At 41.1% G+C, this 18048-nt stretch overlaps 1 protein-coding gene and 1 pseudogene across 3 annotated transcripts in view; one reads left to right on the top strand and one right to left on the bottom strand.

Moving 5' to 3' along the window:
• LOC110986828 (carotenoid-cleaving dioxygenase, mitochondrial-like) overlaps positions 1-16578 on the top strand; it is a 36756-nt gene extending 20178 nt beyond the window's left edge. For all 3 annotated transcript variants that reach the window (XM_022249053.2, XM_022249054.2, XM_087149199.1), the window contains 7 exons: positions 9917-10058; positions 10281-10454; positions 11258-11550; positions 12872-12974; positions 13214-13299; positions 13504-13615; positions 14313-16578. In XM_022249053.2, coding sequence (XP_022104745.2) covers positions 9917-10058; positions 10281-10454; positions 11258-11550; positions 12872-12974; positions 13214-13299; positions 13504-13615; positions 14313-14461 — 1059 coding nt within the window. In that variant the 3' untranslated portion in view covers positions 14462-16578. The remainder of the gene's footprint in view (positions 1-9916; positions 10059-10280; positions 10455-11257; positions 11551-12871; positions 12975-13213; positions 13300-13503; positions 13616-14312) is intronic.
• LOC147796012 (uncharacterized) lies at positions 4669-5707 on the bottom strand (annotated as a pseudogene).
• Positions 16579-18048: the final 1470 nt, after the last annotated feature.

Below are 18048 nucleotides of genomic sequence, written 5' to 3' on the forward strand. Positions count from 1 at the left end.
AGGTGAGTTCTGCACACCCTGTACAAGCGCGGCCTGCATCTTTCTGCAAAGAAGACCATCATATGCCCCCAAGCAGCTACCATACCCAGATGGGTTTAATTGAAAGGATCGCTCCCTGCTAGTCCTCATCATGTTGCCACTCTTTATGCTCTATCAAGAAGGTTGCAGGCCTGTGTTACTTAATCAGGACATACATGTACATGTACAAAGTTCTTGCCTGTGTCCTGCCTAACTGCGCCTCCATCATATGATGGCCCTTGATGCCATCGTGAGTGGACATCGGTCAACTGATTGCCTTCAGATGCCAGATGGCACATGCGCTGCCTTAACTGAGGCACAGGCTTCTCTTTCTAAGGCCTGTATGATTACTTTACCTCACCCAGATGACCAGTTACAGATTATCACCGACACGGTTGTCAAGAATCACGGCATAACAGCCACCCTGTACACGTATGTCACACGCCCATTTATGGTGCCTTGTGTGATATCCTAAGGCGTTTAGCTTAGAATGAGAGAGTGAGACATACACGCTGTTTTAGGTGGCTGTACTGCAGTCACGAGGAGTGCGTGACCCTTGACCTTTAATGCTTTCCAAAGTATATGTACGGTGTCCCAGTTTGGACATGTTTTAAGAATACTACACCTTGCACCTACATGTAGCTGGTTTCTTAAGTTTAAACCTTTGTGGATTCCAACCAACCTGGCTTTCTCGTGAAGTTGAGGCACTGTCCATTGCTGCCATCACAAAACTTTTCAGTCCATATATACTGTACACATATACGTGATTCAGATGAGGTAACGTTATTATCATGGGTGATTTAAATTGTGATGTTCTTAATGTTAATATGGACTTTGACCCCATAATATCCTGTTTGATCTTCCCCAGCTTACTCAGCTCATACAAAACCCCACTTGTGTGACCCAATCGACCTAAACAGCAATAGACCTGATTTTCACGACTTATCCAGAAAAAGTGGTAGAGAGTGGCATCTTAGAAACAGTTCTTAGTAATCATTACCTTGTGTGGTATGTGCTACACAAATGGAAGCTGCCAAAATCTTAATGTACATATACCACTATTCATTTCAGACCCATTAGGGATATTGATTATGAGACTATTGCACTTGATTTTATGGATGCATCATGGTAACAATTCTTTAATTGTGACGAGGTCAATGATGCGTGGTCCATCTGGTATGCGATTTTTATGAGTGTTATGCATGTAGATTGGCATGCCCCTACTCTATCTAACATGTCTAAATGCATTCGTAAGTGCCCTCTACCCTGGGTGGATAATGAAATTATTTATCTTATGCGAGAGCATGATTATGCACATAAAAATCACCAAAAGATCAGGTACACTCTTTGATTGTGCACACACTACAACTACGTGTATAAAATATTGCACAATAGGCTCACTTTGAATATTTGTCAGAAGAAATTAGGAAATTATAACAGTACTATAATTGAATCTAATAAAAATAAAAGTACTCTGTTGTGGAAAAATTAAAAGAGCTTCTCCCCTATCAGGCTTATTCAACTCCCAGCAATATTGTTTCCTTCAATGATTACATGGATATTGCAAATTCTTTCAATGAGCACTTCTCCATCATTGTTGAGCATACCAGTATGACCTCCAGTGTGCACTCTTACCAAAATCATAGCGATTTTAAAATTTTCAAAAATAATATGTGTGTTAGGAAAGTACATGTAGTTGAAGATGCTGGTTTTTTCTTCCCATTGTTACAGAGGAGTTTAATTGTTCAGAGAGAAATTTCCTCTATGACTAGTGGAAAGGCTACCTGTTCACCATGCATAGCATAAAGGAAGAAACTTTTACGTAACCCGGTACTTCTTTTAAGAACTGTAATAAGTCAGTAACTTACAGTATCATGTAATCTAAATTTCCCACCACTGGAACATGTGGCCAGGTGTAGCCCGTGTGGAATACGATACACAAGATAAAATCCATGTGGTTTGATCGCTCGAAGCTGTGACGAAAGTGGCTGGCAAAGCATGAGCGACGCATGTTGCTGATCAGCTCACTTGCACTGACCTAATAAACCCATAGAGCTGAATGGTCAACGAATTTGGCGGGCTGCCCCCCGCAATGATTGGAAATCTCTGGATCTTCGTTCTGCTCCACCCCATCTCACCTAGACACTACTATTACATGACAGGCACCCTTCGAATTTCAACACACAATCTACACTTGGCACAAACATGTTGTCTTTTTTCCTAGAGTATAATGAATTTTATCGCTAAGGTCGATAAAATATCATATCTCATAGTTTGGGCATATTAACCCCTGTCATCAGGGTTTGGGTTTTTTTTGGATACCCTGTATATATGTAACAACCTTGACGATAATAACTTGATACATCAGTGCCAATCTGGTCTTCGCCCATTACATTCTGCTGAAGGTACATGTACCTTGCATGAGTTGGGGGAAAACTTGTTTAAGAGCCATTGATAATGGGAAACCAGGTTCAGTTTTTATTGACTTAAGCAAGGCCTTTGACTCTGGAGATCACGAGATTTTGCTTAAAAAAAATATGTCTGTAAATCATAAACTGGTTTGAATCCTACAGGTACACGTACATGTGTTATCGATCTCAGTCTGTGAACTGTAAGGGAAGGATTTCAGAATCAATGCCAGTTAAAACTGGCATACCCCAGGGGCTCGATCCTAGGGCCACTGCTTTTTCTGATGTATACTGCTGTGTTCCCACTTTTGACTTTGTATTCCTGATAACACCTTTTATCAGATAAAAGGTGTTATCAGGAATACAAAGTCAAAAGTATTAGATAACTGATAAAAGTTATTATACGCAGCGAACATCTTACATACTTTCGGTATATGTGTGGCGTTGTTGTTGGCATGGAAGGACTATAAACAAGTGTTTGACCTATGACTTCTGCCATTTGACCTGGTTGAAAGTGAATCAGTGGGCAAGTCGCTGACGGGCATTTCGCTTGAAAGTGTAATCTATGCAGGCTTATACCAGTTTTTTTTTTAGGTTGACGTATCCGTATGCAAATGGGTTGAGTTAAAATTTGGGCCAATCAGAAAAAGAACCTGAGCGTTGGGACGCTATAATTTGGTGGGCTCATGCAAAAGTCAGTCATTCTGTCACAGTCTTTCAGAGGAGGCAGAGTAGTATAAAAATTTTTGCTTGGGAAATTCAGTGGAAATTTTACCCACCACCAACCCTCTCTCCTCCTTTCAGGTTTAACTACTCGTAGTTTCAAGGTTGGGCAGTTTTTATGCAGGCAGACAGCCAATAAGCCTCTTTGTTGTAATTAACAGTTGTTGCATCTGGATTGTTCTGGACTATTGTTGAATTACATGTAAATTGTATTTACAAGTGCCCCACCTTTGGAAAATTCGTAGTGTAAAGTGCAATGATCATAGTGCTTTAAAGTTTCAAAAGGCTATGCTCCCGACCAAGTGTTCAACATTGGTGGGAACACCATGTGCTATCTTTCACTTGTATGTATACATGTACCATAGTGTTAATGTCAACGGATGTATTCCAGTGCAATTATCAGACTAAGGTCCCTTTGTTTTACTCAGGTGTACCAATATTACCGGTAATTTGGGTTTGGCAGGTGTACCTTTCCTGATGGTGGTCCTTTGTACTGCCTTTCATTTGGTCCAGTTTACCAGTATTTATAGGGTCCAGTGTACCCTTCTTTGTTATGGTCCGGTGTACCAGCATTAAGGTCCGATGCAGGCATGCATTTGTGGTCCGGTGTACCAACATGTGGGTGTGGTGTACCTTCTTTAAATATGCATGCAATCTTAGTCCGGTGTACCCCCATTTTTGTTCTAAGCGTGCTCTATGAGTTAGTGAATACATGTAGCCGGCTTGCCAGAATCGGTATCCGGCGGAAATAAAAACATGACTGTGGCACATGCACATAAAATTGAGCTACATGTATTTGTGTAACTTTGTCATGAGTCTGTGTATAACTGTAAATTATATAACCTGCATATTATGTAATAATAATCTGCTGTTCTTCTAGCAAGGCTGCAATTGAAAGCAATCTTAATGCTGCGCTACATGTAGCTAAAGTTACATGTATGTAAATGGTCAGTACAAAATAAGCTGATAATCAGTGTAACCGAAACTAAGTGCATGCTCAATGGGACCAGAACTAAAACTTTAGATAATATCCTAGATGTTAGTCTTAACAGCAGTCCAGTTACCCAGGTCTGTTCTTTCAAATATTTAGGCATCATCATTGACAATGATTTTTTATGGAAATCACACGTCCAGCCAGTTATGAAGTCTGTTTTTGGAAAATTGGGAATGCTTAGATAAATTTGTGCATGCGTTCCTCGGCAGACACTATGCAGTCTCTTTATTATAGTTGTATTCTACTTTCATGTATTATAGACCACTCTTGCAGTGTACGGGGAAGCAGATTTCACAGTCATAATGATGCCATAAACTTATGACTAGAGCTGCTAGATTACATGTGCATGTAATTGTCGGATATCACTACCTTATGCCTTCGGTAGACATGTTTATAAGTTGAAATAGATGACATTTGCCCAGAGGGTTGAGTTTCAGAAAGCCGTCCTAGTATGCTTACACTCGATGTGCCCAGGTATATGGAGAACTATTGTCACTTCTTTGGGAATCGGCAAACAAGACAGGCATGAATGTGAAATCAAAAGTTCCTCATGTAAAACCGGAGTACATACATGTACATGCTTCCAGCTTGCTAGGCGATGCCCATATCTGTAGTGAATTGCATGTACGTGTACACCGAAAAGATTCAACAGGTTGTTGACGTACAGGGGATTAGGCAGTACCAGGCTTCTGAGAAGAAGGTTGGGGTGAGGGAGTGTGAGGGGGGTGAAGGGCGACTTTGAGTTCAGCCAGAGTGGAGTTGATGCTGGAAAGTGCCTCGGAAAATGGCTGGTCCGAAGTGGATGAGACAGGGGCAGGCTGTTGTGGGGGGCGTTGTACTTTCAATGGCCGTCGTGAAATGGACTGGGCTTCTTGTTCGCCCTTACGAACAAGGCGAACTAAATGATCAAAATCGGCGACAGTATCGTTAAGATGGCGGCAGGCATTTCGGACGTCAGGGTCGCGCAGTCCCCGCCAGTAGATTTGACGGGGGACAGTGTCCATAGAGGATTGGGTAATCCACCACGGCGACACGAATAAAAAACCAGGAGCTTTAAATGTCTGCCAAAGACTGCTGCAGACTCCTGGTCCTCCTGCTGGCTATTCTAGGCTTTTTGAAGGAGAGCCAGTCCATCTTGCACTGTACCATAGCTTGCTTCATGTTCATGAATGAGGTGGGGGATTGAGGCATCGGGGCTAAGTGTCTGAATAAGCCGGCTTGGCTCTCCACAAATGGACTGTCAGACATATGGGGCAAGGACTCGTTCAGAGTATGTGGCATCACGAAGGAAGGACTCCACTTCAAAATTCCAGGTATCAAAGTCCACTCCATGCCCTTTGGTTGAATCTCCCATGAATAATGATATTCGCGGGGGTTGGACATAACCTGTTGGCAAGAGGGGAGGAGGCAGTGGTGGGTAGGCGGGCATGGGGCGCTGGGAAAGGGGACTTAACAGCAGTAATTGGAGAGGGTGAGAGGGATCGTATGCCGAAGTCAGATTGTCTTCAACAGAGCCTGGTACTGCGGTATTATGCAAGGGTTGGGCCACATGTAGCGGTCCCATGGTTGGTGCTGAGACAGGCTCGGAAGATGGCACTGTAGAGAACGCAGACGTGGAGTGCACAATTTGAGGTGGTGGGGGCTGTATTATGTGAAGTGTTGGAGGTGACGTATTTGATCGCGAGACTGGGGTTGGTGTTGGTGGATAGATAATGGGGAGTGGAGAAAGCCTTTCCGCAGATGGAAGAAGGGCTGCAAGAGCGATCAGTTCTGTACACGGCAGGGGAGGTTGCTTGAATGAGCGCAGCACATGTGGGTGTCCATCGAGGAAGGGCTGTCTATCTAACAAGTAAATGGCATTAGTGGCATCATCCGGGAAGCGATAATGGCAATACAAGTACATGGATGTGCCATAGTCGGCTCTAGAATAATACAATTTGCTAACTGATTGAACTAAGCCTGCACGACTCATATGTCTCTGTACCTACTCTGCCGTGGCTCAGTTGACTGGGGATATTGGTTACAAGGACCGTGCTTCTAGTAAAGGGTCTCAAAGGTGAGTTTTCCATGATGGAAGTGATATAAAAGGGTAATGTACCGGCAATACAATATTAGTATCAATGTGAACGATCGGAAAATAAACAAAATGCAAATAACGAGATTACGCAATTACTGCAAGTAACTAATACTATAAGAGAACTCTGTGAACTACATGAAGAGATTTGAACAAAAAAATGGTTAAATCACAGGTGCCAGGTAAGGACTAGGTGTATGGGTAGCGAGAAAAGATCAGACAATCAAATATATCACAACAATATCAAAGCAATCAGCTATCAACAAAATGGAAGACAAATAATATCAGATAGAATTTGTGGGCTTCACTGCTTAGCCGTCGAAGGGTGCATGTGAATGAATGCATTCAATCAATATGAAAGAAAAGCACAGTGTAAACCACACATCGGGCAGCAATTATGTAGCGGGCATGATATGAAAACGATGACACCTGCTTGCGTTATTTATTTGTTCACTAGTTTACGCCATTTTATTGTCAGCCAACCAGTGCCCAGGAGATTAGTGTGTTTCCGGCTAAGATAGCGAAAAGTTTTCGCACGCTCTATGAAAATACAAATATCCTAAATCTAAAGGATACATATATTTAAAAATAACAAGAAAAACCCAGGGATTCTGTTTACAGAAGATAATTATTAATTAACAACAAAAATAAATAAAGGGCCTAGCTTGAAGATGTGTTGAAGTTGGGGATGACTTGTCTGGGCTTCACTTGGCAATAAGCTGGGGAGCTTGCAGTTAAAGGACTTGCAGTTCAAGGGGGCTTGAATGAATTCCGAGGATCGTTGGCTACGTGCAGATGGTGTGCAGGGCTCGATTGCACAATATCTCCTTGCCCGGCTTGAGTAAATCAGGTGTGGGGAACACAATTCATGCGACTCCACTCCAAGTCACTCACTGTCCAGCAGTACATGCAGCTCAATAGGCTCACTGATGTTACCCTAGTGCCTCAGTACTAGTGGTGTCTTTGCCTAGAGCAGGACAGGGACGAATTTGTAATTGTGGCAGGTTCAATGCAAGGAGAGATCACAGAGACAACAGAACAGTCTCTGTTGAGTCCAGTAGCCAAGTGGAGTGCAGGGTCACTGGCCACTGAATTTATCTGCTCCTCAAGGACTCTTGTGGTTGGTTGCAAGTTCTGCTACCAACCTGCCCACATGCGCTGCCAAGCAACCCACACATTTCTAAGAAACTGCATGACCTAACCCCGGGGGAGTTAGAATTTCAAAAAAATGGGGGCACAGAATTTATCCTATTACAATTCCATCATACTTTGCCAATAGAAATGCACGTGACCATACCGACTCATCTTGTCAGATCTGCGTGTTTGTGAAGTCTAGAGAGGACTCATACATTAACGAAAAACTATATCATCAAATTGTCATCAGTGTGCTGCTCTCCACAATGCCCCCACTTCAGTGACACCCAGACCAGCCTCTTCAGATCCACCAGATGTAGTTGGTAACCTTTGCTGTCAACATAATCAAAAGGAGTTGCCAGGTAATTCTTGTTATACGGGAGACTGTCATATTGTTGTGCACCCATGGCCACTAACATTCCCTGGAATACTATTAATAGACTTTGTAACCGTCAGTCATTCCCCATGATGATTGTGTAATGCCTTTTTGCACCCGAAACTAATACACTAGAGTTCTTTGTCTATTCTTCACCCTTTTACTCACGACAATTAGATTCTTGCATACCAATCAGTTAGAAAGTCATGTGACCTCTTGAGATGGAAGTTTCCCATTGGTTGAGCTCTTCAACAATGCTCTTATTTAATTTATTCCTCAGCCCCTAGAATCCTACAAATGGAGCTTATTTTGCCTAGCTCGTCGGTCAGGTGCGTGAGTGAAATGTTACGTAGTGTGGAGGCTGGACCCATTCCGAGAGTGGTGCAGTCATGGCAGTAATTCCAAAATACCATTCTTATGGTGAAGTGTGTGACATCATGAGTAACCATATGACCCCCCAGCTACCGGCAGCTTAGCTTGGACCGATGCAAGTGCGGTGTTGCCTAACCCAGGGTGCCAGTAGAGAGATTTGTAGCATCGTAGCAGCCCGTCACCGCTACATCTGAACCATTTGTCGAGCAGGCCACCACCATGTTCCTCGCCTCTCTGGTCCTGCTAACTTCCTTAGCCCAGATCTTCCCTGTCTCTACACTGAGCCAATGGTGCAGTCACACGGTGTGGTGATTCAATCATTGTGCTCACCACACTCTAGTCTGAGCAGCAGTGCAATCGGTACAGTACTGGTACATACACAAGTATAATGCTTGGCCCGTCCAGGTGGTGCTTGTCACCGTGGTGGGGCGGGACAGCTCCCGCCATGGCTTAGTGGGTCAGAGTTATGATATTTGGTACACCCATACGGTACCAACTTTGTTTGACTGGAATTTCCACTGGTTGTGCTGACCCGTAGTTTAGTTACTTGTATCAACTTTGCCTCTGACTTTGCATTTCAAGAGTTGCACCATTATGTTTAATAGCTACAGCTACTTCAAAACCCCACATGAACTTAAATGAAGCAATAGAAGAGAATTCAGAGCAGTAACCAGCTATGCAGTTTGACTGTTACCCAAACCCTTAGTGTATCCCATCTTTTTTGACCCCAAATATCACATCTTATTGGAACAATTAAAGTCCATGCTACCACAAGTCTGGTATTTAGGAATGCAACAATATTTTTCCCATAACAGATTTTTGATCTTTGTCTCTGACTGTGTGGGTGCTTATAGTAGTTTGCATAGGATTTGCTTTTTTTATGGAGTGGCATAGACGATGTAGCACATGCGCAGTTGGGGCAGAATAATCCCAAGAGCTGGAGGGTACTCTATCCCAATGAATGGCCCATTTTTAAAATGTTATCGTATTTGTAGCCTGTGAGTTCCTTTAGTTACACATACATGAAAGTACTAGTACATGTATATTCCACTTTGTTAGTAAGTTACTTGTGTTAATTCATTCACTAACAACCTCCTTCAGTCCTCTTATTAATATTCAAGAATTCTGCAACCTCCAGGAGTTTCTTCCACCAAGTTATGCCTTTGTTATGAGAAACAAAAAAGAGGTCACGCCAGTAGTCATGATTGGGCCCTTTAGATTTGGTGACCTCTGGCCTTTTGTTTCACCCATTCTTCATGTGTTGCTCTTGTTCACTGTTTACCCAACAGGGCAGTTTCACAGTTGCTGCTATTGTTTTTCCTCCTGTCCTCCCATAGTCTCCTTGTTTATATTTACATAGGTTTTTCCTTTCTCCCTGACATCATCGTTACATGTACTTGTAACCTTTTACATTCTAGAAACTTTTCACCATTGAGATGGCAAAAAAAAATCTGCAGTACACAAGAAAGTTCCTGTCGTTCTTAGGCGCCGGCAGCGGAATGATTTTCAAAGTGGGGCCAGTTGTTAGACCATCAGCAATTAATACTTGTACATGTATATAGGTCAATCCGTTATGCCTCACCCAATTATAGGACCTGCAAAAAGTGGGGCAGGCCCCTCCAGTCGAAAACTTGGGGGGAGGGGGCAGTGGCCCCCTACTTCCGCCGCCAGTGTTCTTACACCCACCCATTTGGCAAATGCGATGAAACACACCGATTTTTGTGTTGCAATAAAAGATGTGTGTGATGTACATGTACAAAGGATTCTTTCTAACAAATCTGTCTGATGCATTTACATGTATACTGTTGTGTATGTAGGTTGACCTTTCTAAAAGGATGGCTGTGCATACTGCAACTGCTCATCCTCACATCACAAATGATGGCATCATGTACAACATGGGATCACATTATGATAGGAAGTCTCATTACAACATCATCAAGGCACTTCCACCAGATCCAGGTGCGTGTACATGTACATGTCTATCCGTTGCTGGCACTCACTCCAGTGCCTACTTGAAGGACATGTCTAAAGACTGTCTTGAATCATTCAAATCATCTACTGTGATGGAAATCATGTGTGATCTTGTTATTGATTTTGTCATCAAGAAAAGAAATATGAAAATGGAAGGAGATGCCTAATTCACTCATGAAACTGTTCTTTTTTTGTGTGTTTGGCTCACAGGTGTGATGGCAGACCCAATGAGCAAGGCATCTGTTCTCTGTTCAATTCCTGCATCTGATTCATTCCCATCCTACTACCACAGCTTTGGCATGACCGACAACTACATTGTGTTCCTTGAGCAACCCCTGGTTCTTAATCTTCTCAAGTTACGCTTTATACGGATTTTCAAGTCAGGTGGGAATCCTTTTAAAGAGGCATTAATTAGCTTCTTATACTTCGACATTCAGGGCTTAGGAAATACATAGGCCACCAAATGGATTTGTCAAACGAAAATAAGGACAAGAGAAAAAAGTGGCCGCCTCTTTCCACAGCAAAGGACCAATTTTCCAAGCACACAAGGTCAAATCAGGTGTTTATGTTTGGCTTCTAATGCCACTAGGAGATGACATTTATAGGAGGCATTTGCAACTACATGTTTGCCTGATTTGCCTGTGGTCCTGCCTGTATATGTACCTATATGTTTCAACCGCTCTCTAAGTTGTGCGCATGGAAGGGAAGCCAACAAATGACGAAAACGAGTACCAATTAAAAACGAAGTGAATTAAAAAAAAGGTTTTCTTCCTATATTGTCCTAAAAGTTATCAATTTTTTTGTTCAAAAGAACTGACTGATCCCTGTTCACCACTTCCCAGGTTATATCGTGTGTAATTGGGTTGTGACAGACAAGTGCCTTTGGGCTAAGAAGTTAAGTGAATACAACAGGGATCACTGGTTAAATAATATGTATTAACAGACACAGTAAGTGAACATCCACTAAAGAGGAGACACCTTTGCATTTTTTTTTTGAGAGGAGCATGTTTGAAGAATGTTAGGTTCCCATAAAGCTGCATGATATTCTGGGAGTGGGTTGGAGAGTGTGTTTTATAATCTTGTTTGGTGCACTAGCTGTAACGTATTTCAGATCATTTCAGAAGTAATTATTTTTTTTGAAGTTTTCTTGCAAAACTATATGCACCGTACTATATGCATCTTGATAGGTTTTTCAACTACAATGAAGTATCAGAAGACACGCCCAGCACGATTTCACCTCATCAAGCGTGACACAGGGGAACTCCTCTCCCAAAGGTTCCTGGCTGATCCCCTTTTCTGCTTCCATCACATCAATGCCTATGAAGAGGGAGGACATGTGGTAGTGGATCTGTGTTGCTACACAGATGAGAGTGTCATCCAGAGTGTGGCCGTTGCAGAAATGAGGAATGGAATGAGGACGAATGCTCCACTCATAAAAAGTGAAGGCAAGAGATTTATTCTGCCGGTCGACAGAGAGAAGGTAAAACTATGCCCATTTTACTTGATAGAACTTGCATGAAGGAAGTCTTTAGATTCATCGTTTCTTTTCATCTACCATGAAGCCCTCAAATCTATCAAAATAGAGATAGTTTTCTTTGACTTTGGTAAGCTCAGGAGTGCACATACGGTGCAAACGTTGAAGACAGCATCAGTATGGCAGTGCTGTTCAAACTTGACATGATCATAGAACAAGCTCTGCTTTCCATAAGGCATAAGAACTGATGTTCTTGGGATATCAGTTGAGAGTGGGGTGTCCATGGGTATTTGCCCCCCCCCCCTTCAATTTTTTCTTAATAGAAAAAAGAGCATTATATACCCCTGTGTTTTTGTGCATGAGAACAAAAGGAAAGGCTCCACAAGAATACAAACTGGGGTGTACGCATGGACATGTATGCATAATGTGTTTATGATGCCTTGTGGGCAAGGATTTGTCAGGCTTAAACATTTCCTGATTTCAAGAATTTTTTCTTCTGGATTTTCCTGACTTAAGATTTTTCAAACAATCCCTTTCAAAATTTCAAAAATCCTGAATTTACCATTTCGGTGTTTTTACATAGAAAAGTTGAATTACATGTAGAACACAAAAATGTGATATATGTGCCCTCAAGCAAACACATGTACATGCCGTAGAACCACTTGACAATGGACTTCTGGAACTGATGCTCTTAGCGGTTCTAACAAGCCTTACATTTGTGCAGAAAGGTCAAGGGTCAAGGTCAAAATGGCTTGAATATAAGCAATCTTGTCAGTGCTTCAACTTGAAAACCACTTGGCAAATGGACTTCAAATTTGGTTTGTGGATTGCTGTTGGGGGTCCAAAAAGTCTCACATTTAGAGCAAAAATGTTCAGCGTAAAGGTCAAAATGGCTACAGCAGTAGAGAAATCTTGCAATCGCAAAGTTAAGTTGGTTTAGGCATTGACTTTGTGGGGCATTTTTGGTTGTTATTGTACCATTCTAATTTTTGTTTTCTCTTTTAGGAAATGCCAACACCTAAACTATGGTTCTGTACTAATGTACCTGTCTGTTAGGAGGTCTTGGATTATAGTACATATGCTAAATGGACAGTCATTTCCAGAAAAATGCCAATTTGTCCCCCTGCCTGACTCACACCTGGACAATCTGCTGGTAAAGGCCACTGAAGAAAGATGGGTTCTTGGGAGAAACAGGCATTTTGGTGAAAAAAAAGAGCACTTGATGGTGATGAGCGTTAAGTTGTAATGTTCAAGAGTTTTAGGTGTGTACTTTCGTTTCTTGTGAGCTCTCTTGAGTATTGTTTAAAGAATTTGGGGTTTTTTGCAGACACCTGGTATGAATCTCAATGCCCTGGATTACTCTAAAGCAACTGCTGTGCTCAATGATGATGGCTCCATTCACTGTACCCCTGAGGTTATCAGTGATAAGTGTAAGCATTTTGTGTTAACCTTGTGCATAAGAAGGGAAGTGAATTTGATATCCGGAAACATTTGTAGCAAAATTCATGTGGTTTGAAATGTGTCTAACCAAGTTTATGAATTTTCATAGCAATTATTTGATCTAAAGTCATAAATTCCCATTTCAGTTCACTCTATTGGTTGTGATCAATTATTGGTAGATGGTTTGTAACAGTTTTTGAAAAACTGACGGATTGCTTTGTTTTGACAGACGTAGAGCTCCCAAGAATAAACTATGAGAAACACAATGGGAAGCCATACCAGTATTTCTATGGTACCAGTGGTGACCTTTGGCAAGTGAGTTGATATTTTTCTGTCCATAACTGTCTCAAAACACAGTAAATTCCTATTTAAACCTTGCCATTCATTTTAAACAAGGCATGTGTTATTGGTCACAGAACTCCACATTTTGTTTCATTGTTTTCAATTTGTACGGGCTTTTAAATTTTGTTCTATCGAATTCTTTGATACTTTCCTTTAATTTATCTTCTCTAACTACAGTTACTTAAAAGTGACACAAGGACAGCAACATCTCAAGTGTGGATGGAGGAGGGCGCTCTCCCCTCTGAGCCAGTCTTCATCGGTGCTCCAGGGTCAACAAGTGAAGATGATGGTGAGTGTTTGTACTCGTGAGTGATTGAGCAGTGTTGGCAGAAAGCTGATATTGATCCATTGGAATCATCACTAATCCATGGATATGATTTTGCTCACCAAGCTATGTACCAAGGAAAGAACAGTTGTAAGTAGTGTAGATTGACTTCACAATCAGTTTTAAGTCAGTACTTCCTGTCTCTTGAAAATTTCTGTAGTTAGCAATGCCATGGGACCAACTTACTCAAGGACTTTAAAGGTGGATTTTTGGGTTAGGAATTGGATTCAATCCTTGATGAAAACCTTGCTATAAAACGGTTTGGCTGTATGTGAGGATGGTGTAGAGATTTCAGTAACTGATAACATGATGTGGAAGGAAAGAAATTTTAAGTTTGGATGATGGCGCTGTACTTGAATATATATACATGTACATTGTATGCATTGGGAGGCCCCAGAAATAAAAACTTTATCATTCACAGAAAATATCCCATGTTAACTTTTACACTCAAAAGATCTCCCTCTAAAAAGTGTCAAATCATGGCCTCAAACAAAAAAGAAAAAAGGAAATTTCATACGTGAACATACACGCATCTATAAGCGGATGTTGAAGTTTATTTAAGATGCCACTTCTCTTTCCTAACTGCATCTTTTCTATCTCTCTTCTGCAGTTTGCCTGGTATCCAGGATAACTAACACCTATTTTTCTTTTTGTTTTGAAGGTGTGGTTGTTTCTGCTGTAGTAAGTGTACAGGAGGGTAAACCTTCCTTCCTTTTGGTGTTGGATGCTCGTGATATGAAAGAGGTAGCTCGGGCTGAGATTGATGCAGAGGTCATTTTTGGCATTCATGGCATGTATCTTGCCAATTAATTGATCTGACACAGTTTGTTCTCTTTGAGGGAACAGTCCTATAGCTAATGTGTTTGGACTTAATTGCATTTGTTTTTTGAAAATGATGAAGAAAAATCTATTTCTATCTTTTAGTTGCCACTGTGACAGTGTTATTAGTTCTAGTAGTTCTTAATTTAGTATGCTCTATGGGATTTTTATTGAAAATGCTAAGGGAATAAATATGTGCTTGGTTGGTCTTACCTGCAGTTAAGACCGACCAAGCACATATTTATTGCCAGTCATAAATATATTTTATTCAGATTGTCAAAAGAAGTCGATATGATGGATTTCCAGCGTTTTTGTTCTAGACTTTTACTTTCATTTTCCCCAACACCCCTGTCTATTTTATGGAATTATTCCTTGTGCAAATTGTCTAGTTGGCGTGTGCGTGGCAAGCCGCGTGCACACACTCTCTTGACCAATCAGCATTGATTAAACAAGGTGACAACACATACATTTGTAATTTATGCAGCAGGCATTATCAAATGTTAATACAGGGTCAAGTTGCAAGTTGTTGGATAGGGAGACTGAGGTATTCATGAATGAAAGTTAAAAGAATGAATTTGTAGTTGAAACAAGAATGTTACTCTGACAAGATAAGTTACTCTGATAAAGATAAATCTTGAATGACTCTTCCATTGTTTGATTGAGTCCAGCTTGTGTTGTAATATAGGGTCCAGGGGTGTTTGGGGGGAAGGTTGAGGGAGGTCACATACATATGCACTCCCCACCTTCTAGATATAAATTTGATATGCAGAGCATGCTCTACAGGAATGCTTGAGCATTCCTTTTATTGGTGACCTGTGTAACAATGGACAGGGACTAAATATACATGTAATCTATCAGCTAAAGCGACCAAGCTGAAGTCCCCTTGATTGTTAGATGTCATTGAAAGTCACCCACTTTTTGTTGCTCATTTCATAGCTCATTGGCATGTTTGGGGTTATGGTTGCACCCTTATTCAAATTGGTATGCACAGACCTCCCCCTTTTAGTAGGTTACTGGTAAAGGGTACCTGGAGATATGGGAATACTCCGCATAAACACCAACAAATGCAGTAAAAATCCTTCAAAATAGTGAAACAAAAACTGGAAATGAGGTTAACTGAGACACAAAGGTTCATTCTGACGGTATATATTGGTAAGTCTATTAAGCTGCCCTTTAAACAACTTGTTTTCTGTGCTACTCACCCCTACCCTCCAGTCACCACTGCCACTGCCCCCCCCCATCTCTTGTGATGCCTAAACTCCACCCCTACCTCAGTGGTGTAGACAGCATGCAGGGTGGGGGATGAAACATATTGGACAGTCGTTGTGGAGAAAAATAGCCTCATTTCCCCTCTCAAATCATGGAGAGGTAACTTCACTAGTACCTATAGTTCCTGCCACACATGTATCCCCACGTCCAGTAATGTCCCTGTTGCCAATATAGAAAACGAGGTAAATGTACATGCACTTCAACATGTACAAAAATAAGAGCTAACTTACAAAACCAGTAGAAATATGAATATATTTGCTGTATATAAATTTATTTATTTCACTTTATCAGTGGCACTAGCAAGCACACTATTACATTGCTACATCTAGAGAGCGTTCATGAACCAAATATTGACGTCATATGATAGTGCTGAAGACCTTTCTTTTGTCTTGGGACATTAACATCTGTTTTGTACGATGAGCCATCAGTTCACTTAAATTAAGAAAAAACTATAGTCATCTGTGATGTACCAAAAGACAGGTTGCTGTCTTTGCCGTATCAGGAAATACACTTTAATGGGGAAAATAATTAAGATAAGAGAGCACGGTAATCGGAAAGTAGTTTGCATGCATTTTTCTTATCGTTTAACATTTTGAATTTTCGAAGTATGGTGCGGGCATTTTCCTACTTTCAACATTTGAATGTTTCTGCTCCATGAAATGATTTCGGAAAGGAAAACTTTATATACATACTTGTCTGTGAGTTCTGGGTACTTTTTATCAACGTGGTTAAGTACTCTGCTAATGTTGATGAAACAAGAATTTTGTCTTCAGTTAGATTTGAAAACAAAGAAAGACACGGCAGAATTTTTAACAATAAACGTCGTATTCGTGAAATTATTGCTGAGACGAGGGACTTTTTCTTCTTTCGTACTCTTTTATTATCCTAGACTTTCAAACCTTGAGGACTGTGAGGAAGCCGGGAAAGTATCCCTATCATCTTGGGTCACGTTTCGGAAGAGGCGATTATTAGAAATGGACTAACCTCAAAAGTGTGCGGGCCTTGTATTCCTTCTGTTGCAGAATTAGACTCTTGAGTGCTAATCAGAAAATTCGACAACAGGGGAAGATTCCTTTTGTTTTGCATGGGTTTTCACCCGATTGTGCCGGGAACAAATGACAAAAGTACTTAGTTGTGTCAAGGAACCTAAGCATGTCGAAGGAACTGACGACTGTTAAGTTGAAATAAAAGGGGCTGGGTTTTGAAACAAGTCATTTATACAATAAGTGTACAAAACAGTTCTGACTTGTGTTCGACATTGTATATCGTAGTCGGTGTAAAGACACACTCGTGTTTATGATTTGATTGATCGACAAAGTAAAATAAACTCAACGTAAATCAGATAAATTAATAAATTATTGAAAGGGCTACCCCCACCCAAGTGCTATCCCACTGCCTCCCTTAAAACAAAAGAACAAAAAAAAACTCTGCCGATAACGTAAGAGTTGTGAATAATAATCTCGGAGCTTTATAAATTGCACATTCCAGCAACTACAAGCAAAATAAAACAACTAAACTCCGTAATCTTCATCACAAAATTTATTAAATTTGAAACAAAATCATACACACGCTTACACGGGATTGTGAATTTCAGATGACGGGTGCGTGAAACCGAATGACCCAAGTGGCCAGTAGTGGGGGGGGGGACTGTTTGGTACACTTTTTATAGTACACTTTTTATAGTACACTTTTTATAGTACACTTTTTATAGTACACTTTTTATAGTACACTTTTTATAGTACACTTTTTATAGTACACTTTTTTATAGTACACGTTTTATAGTACAGTTTTTATAGTACACTGTGTAGAGTACAATAATGATAGTACACTTTTTTAGGGTACACGTTGACCCAAAATCTTAAAATGTTCCCCAATAGACCCATGGCCCGGTCAGGAAGTCCGGACGTAAACAAAGGGATTATAATCCTTACACAACAGTCCGTGGGTCGACTGCTCCGAAAGCAATTATCGGATTGGGAGTACTAATCCTAACAAACCGTGGGTGTTTGGTTTCGGACAATAGGCGGCTCGTGCCGCCGGTTAATGAGAGAGATAATCTCTAGATAATAGACTGTACGTAGTGGCTGAGCTGTGTCGGCGGACTATTGTGTTAATGATTACATTGTGTATGTTGGAAGTGAGCGTTGGTCTGACTTAACCTTTGGACACTAAAGAAGAGAGGGCGCCCACATGCTAGCGGTCTTTGGGTTTGGCTTACTGTGGCTACCGAGATTCGATCGATACGGGAAGAAGACTCTAGTGTCCCTAGCTGAATTTTTAATCCTTTGAACTAGAGTGTTTTACGTCTC

This window comes from Acanthaster planci, linkage group LG19, assembly GCF_054643075.1.
Source record: "Acanthaster planci isolate LZ-2023a linkage group LG19, COTS_SCS, whole genome shotgun sequence".
NCBI classification, from domain to species: domain Eukaryota; kingdom Metazoa; phylum Echinodermata; class Asteroidea; order Valvatida; family Acanthasteridae; genus Acanthaster; species Acanthaster planci.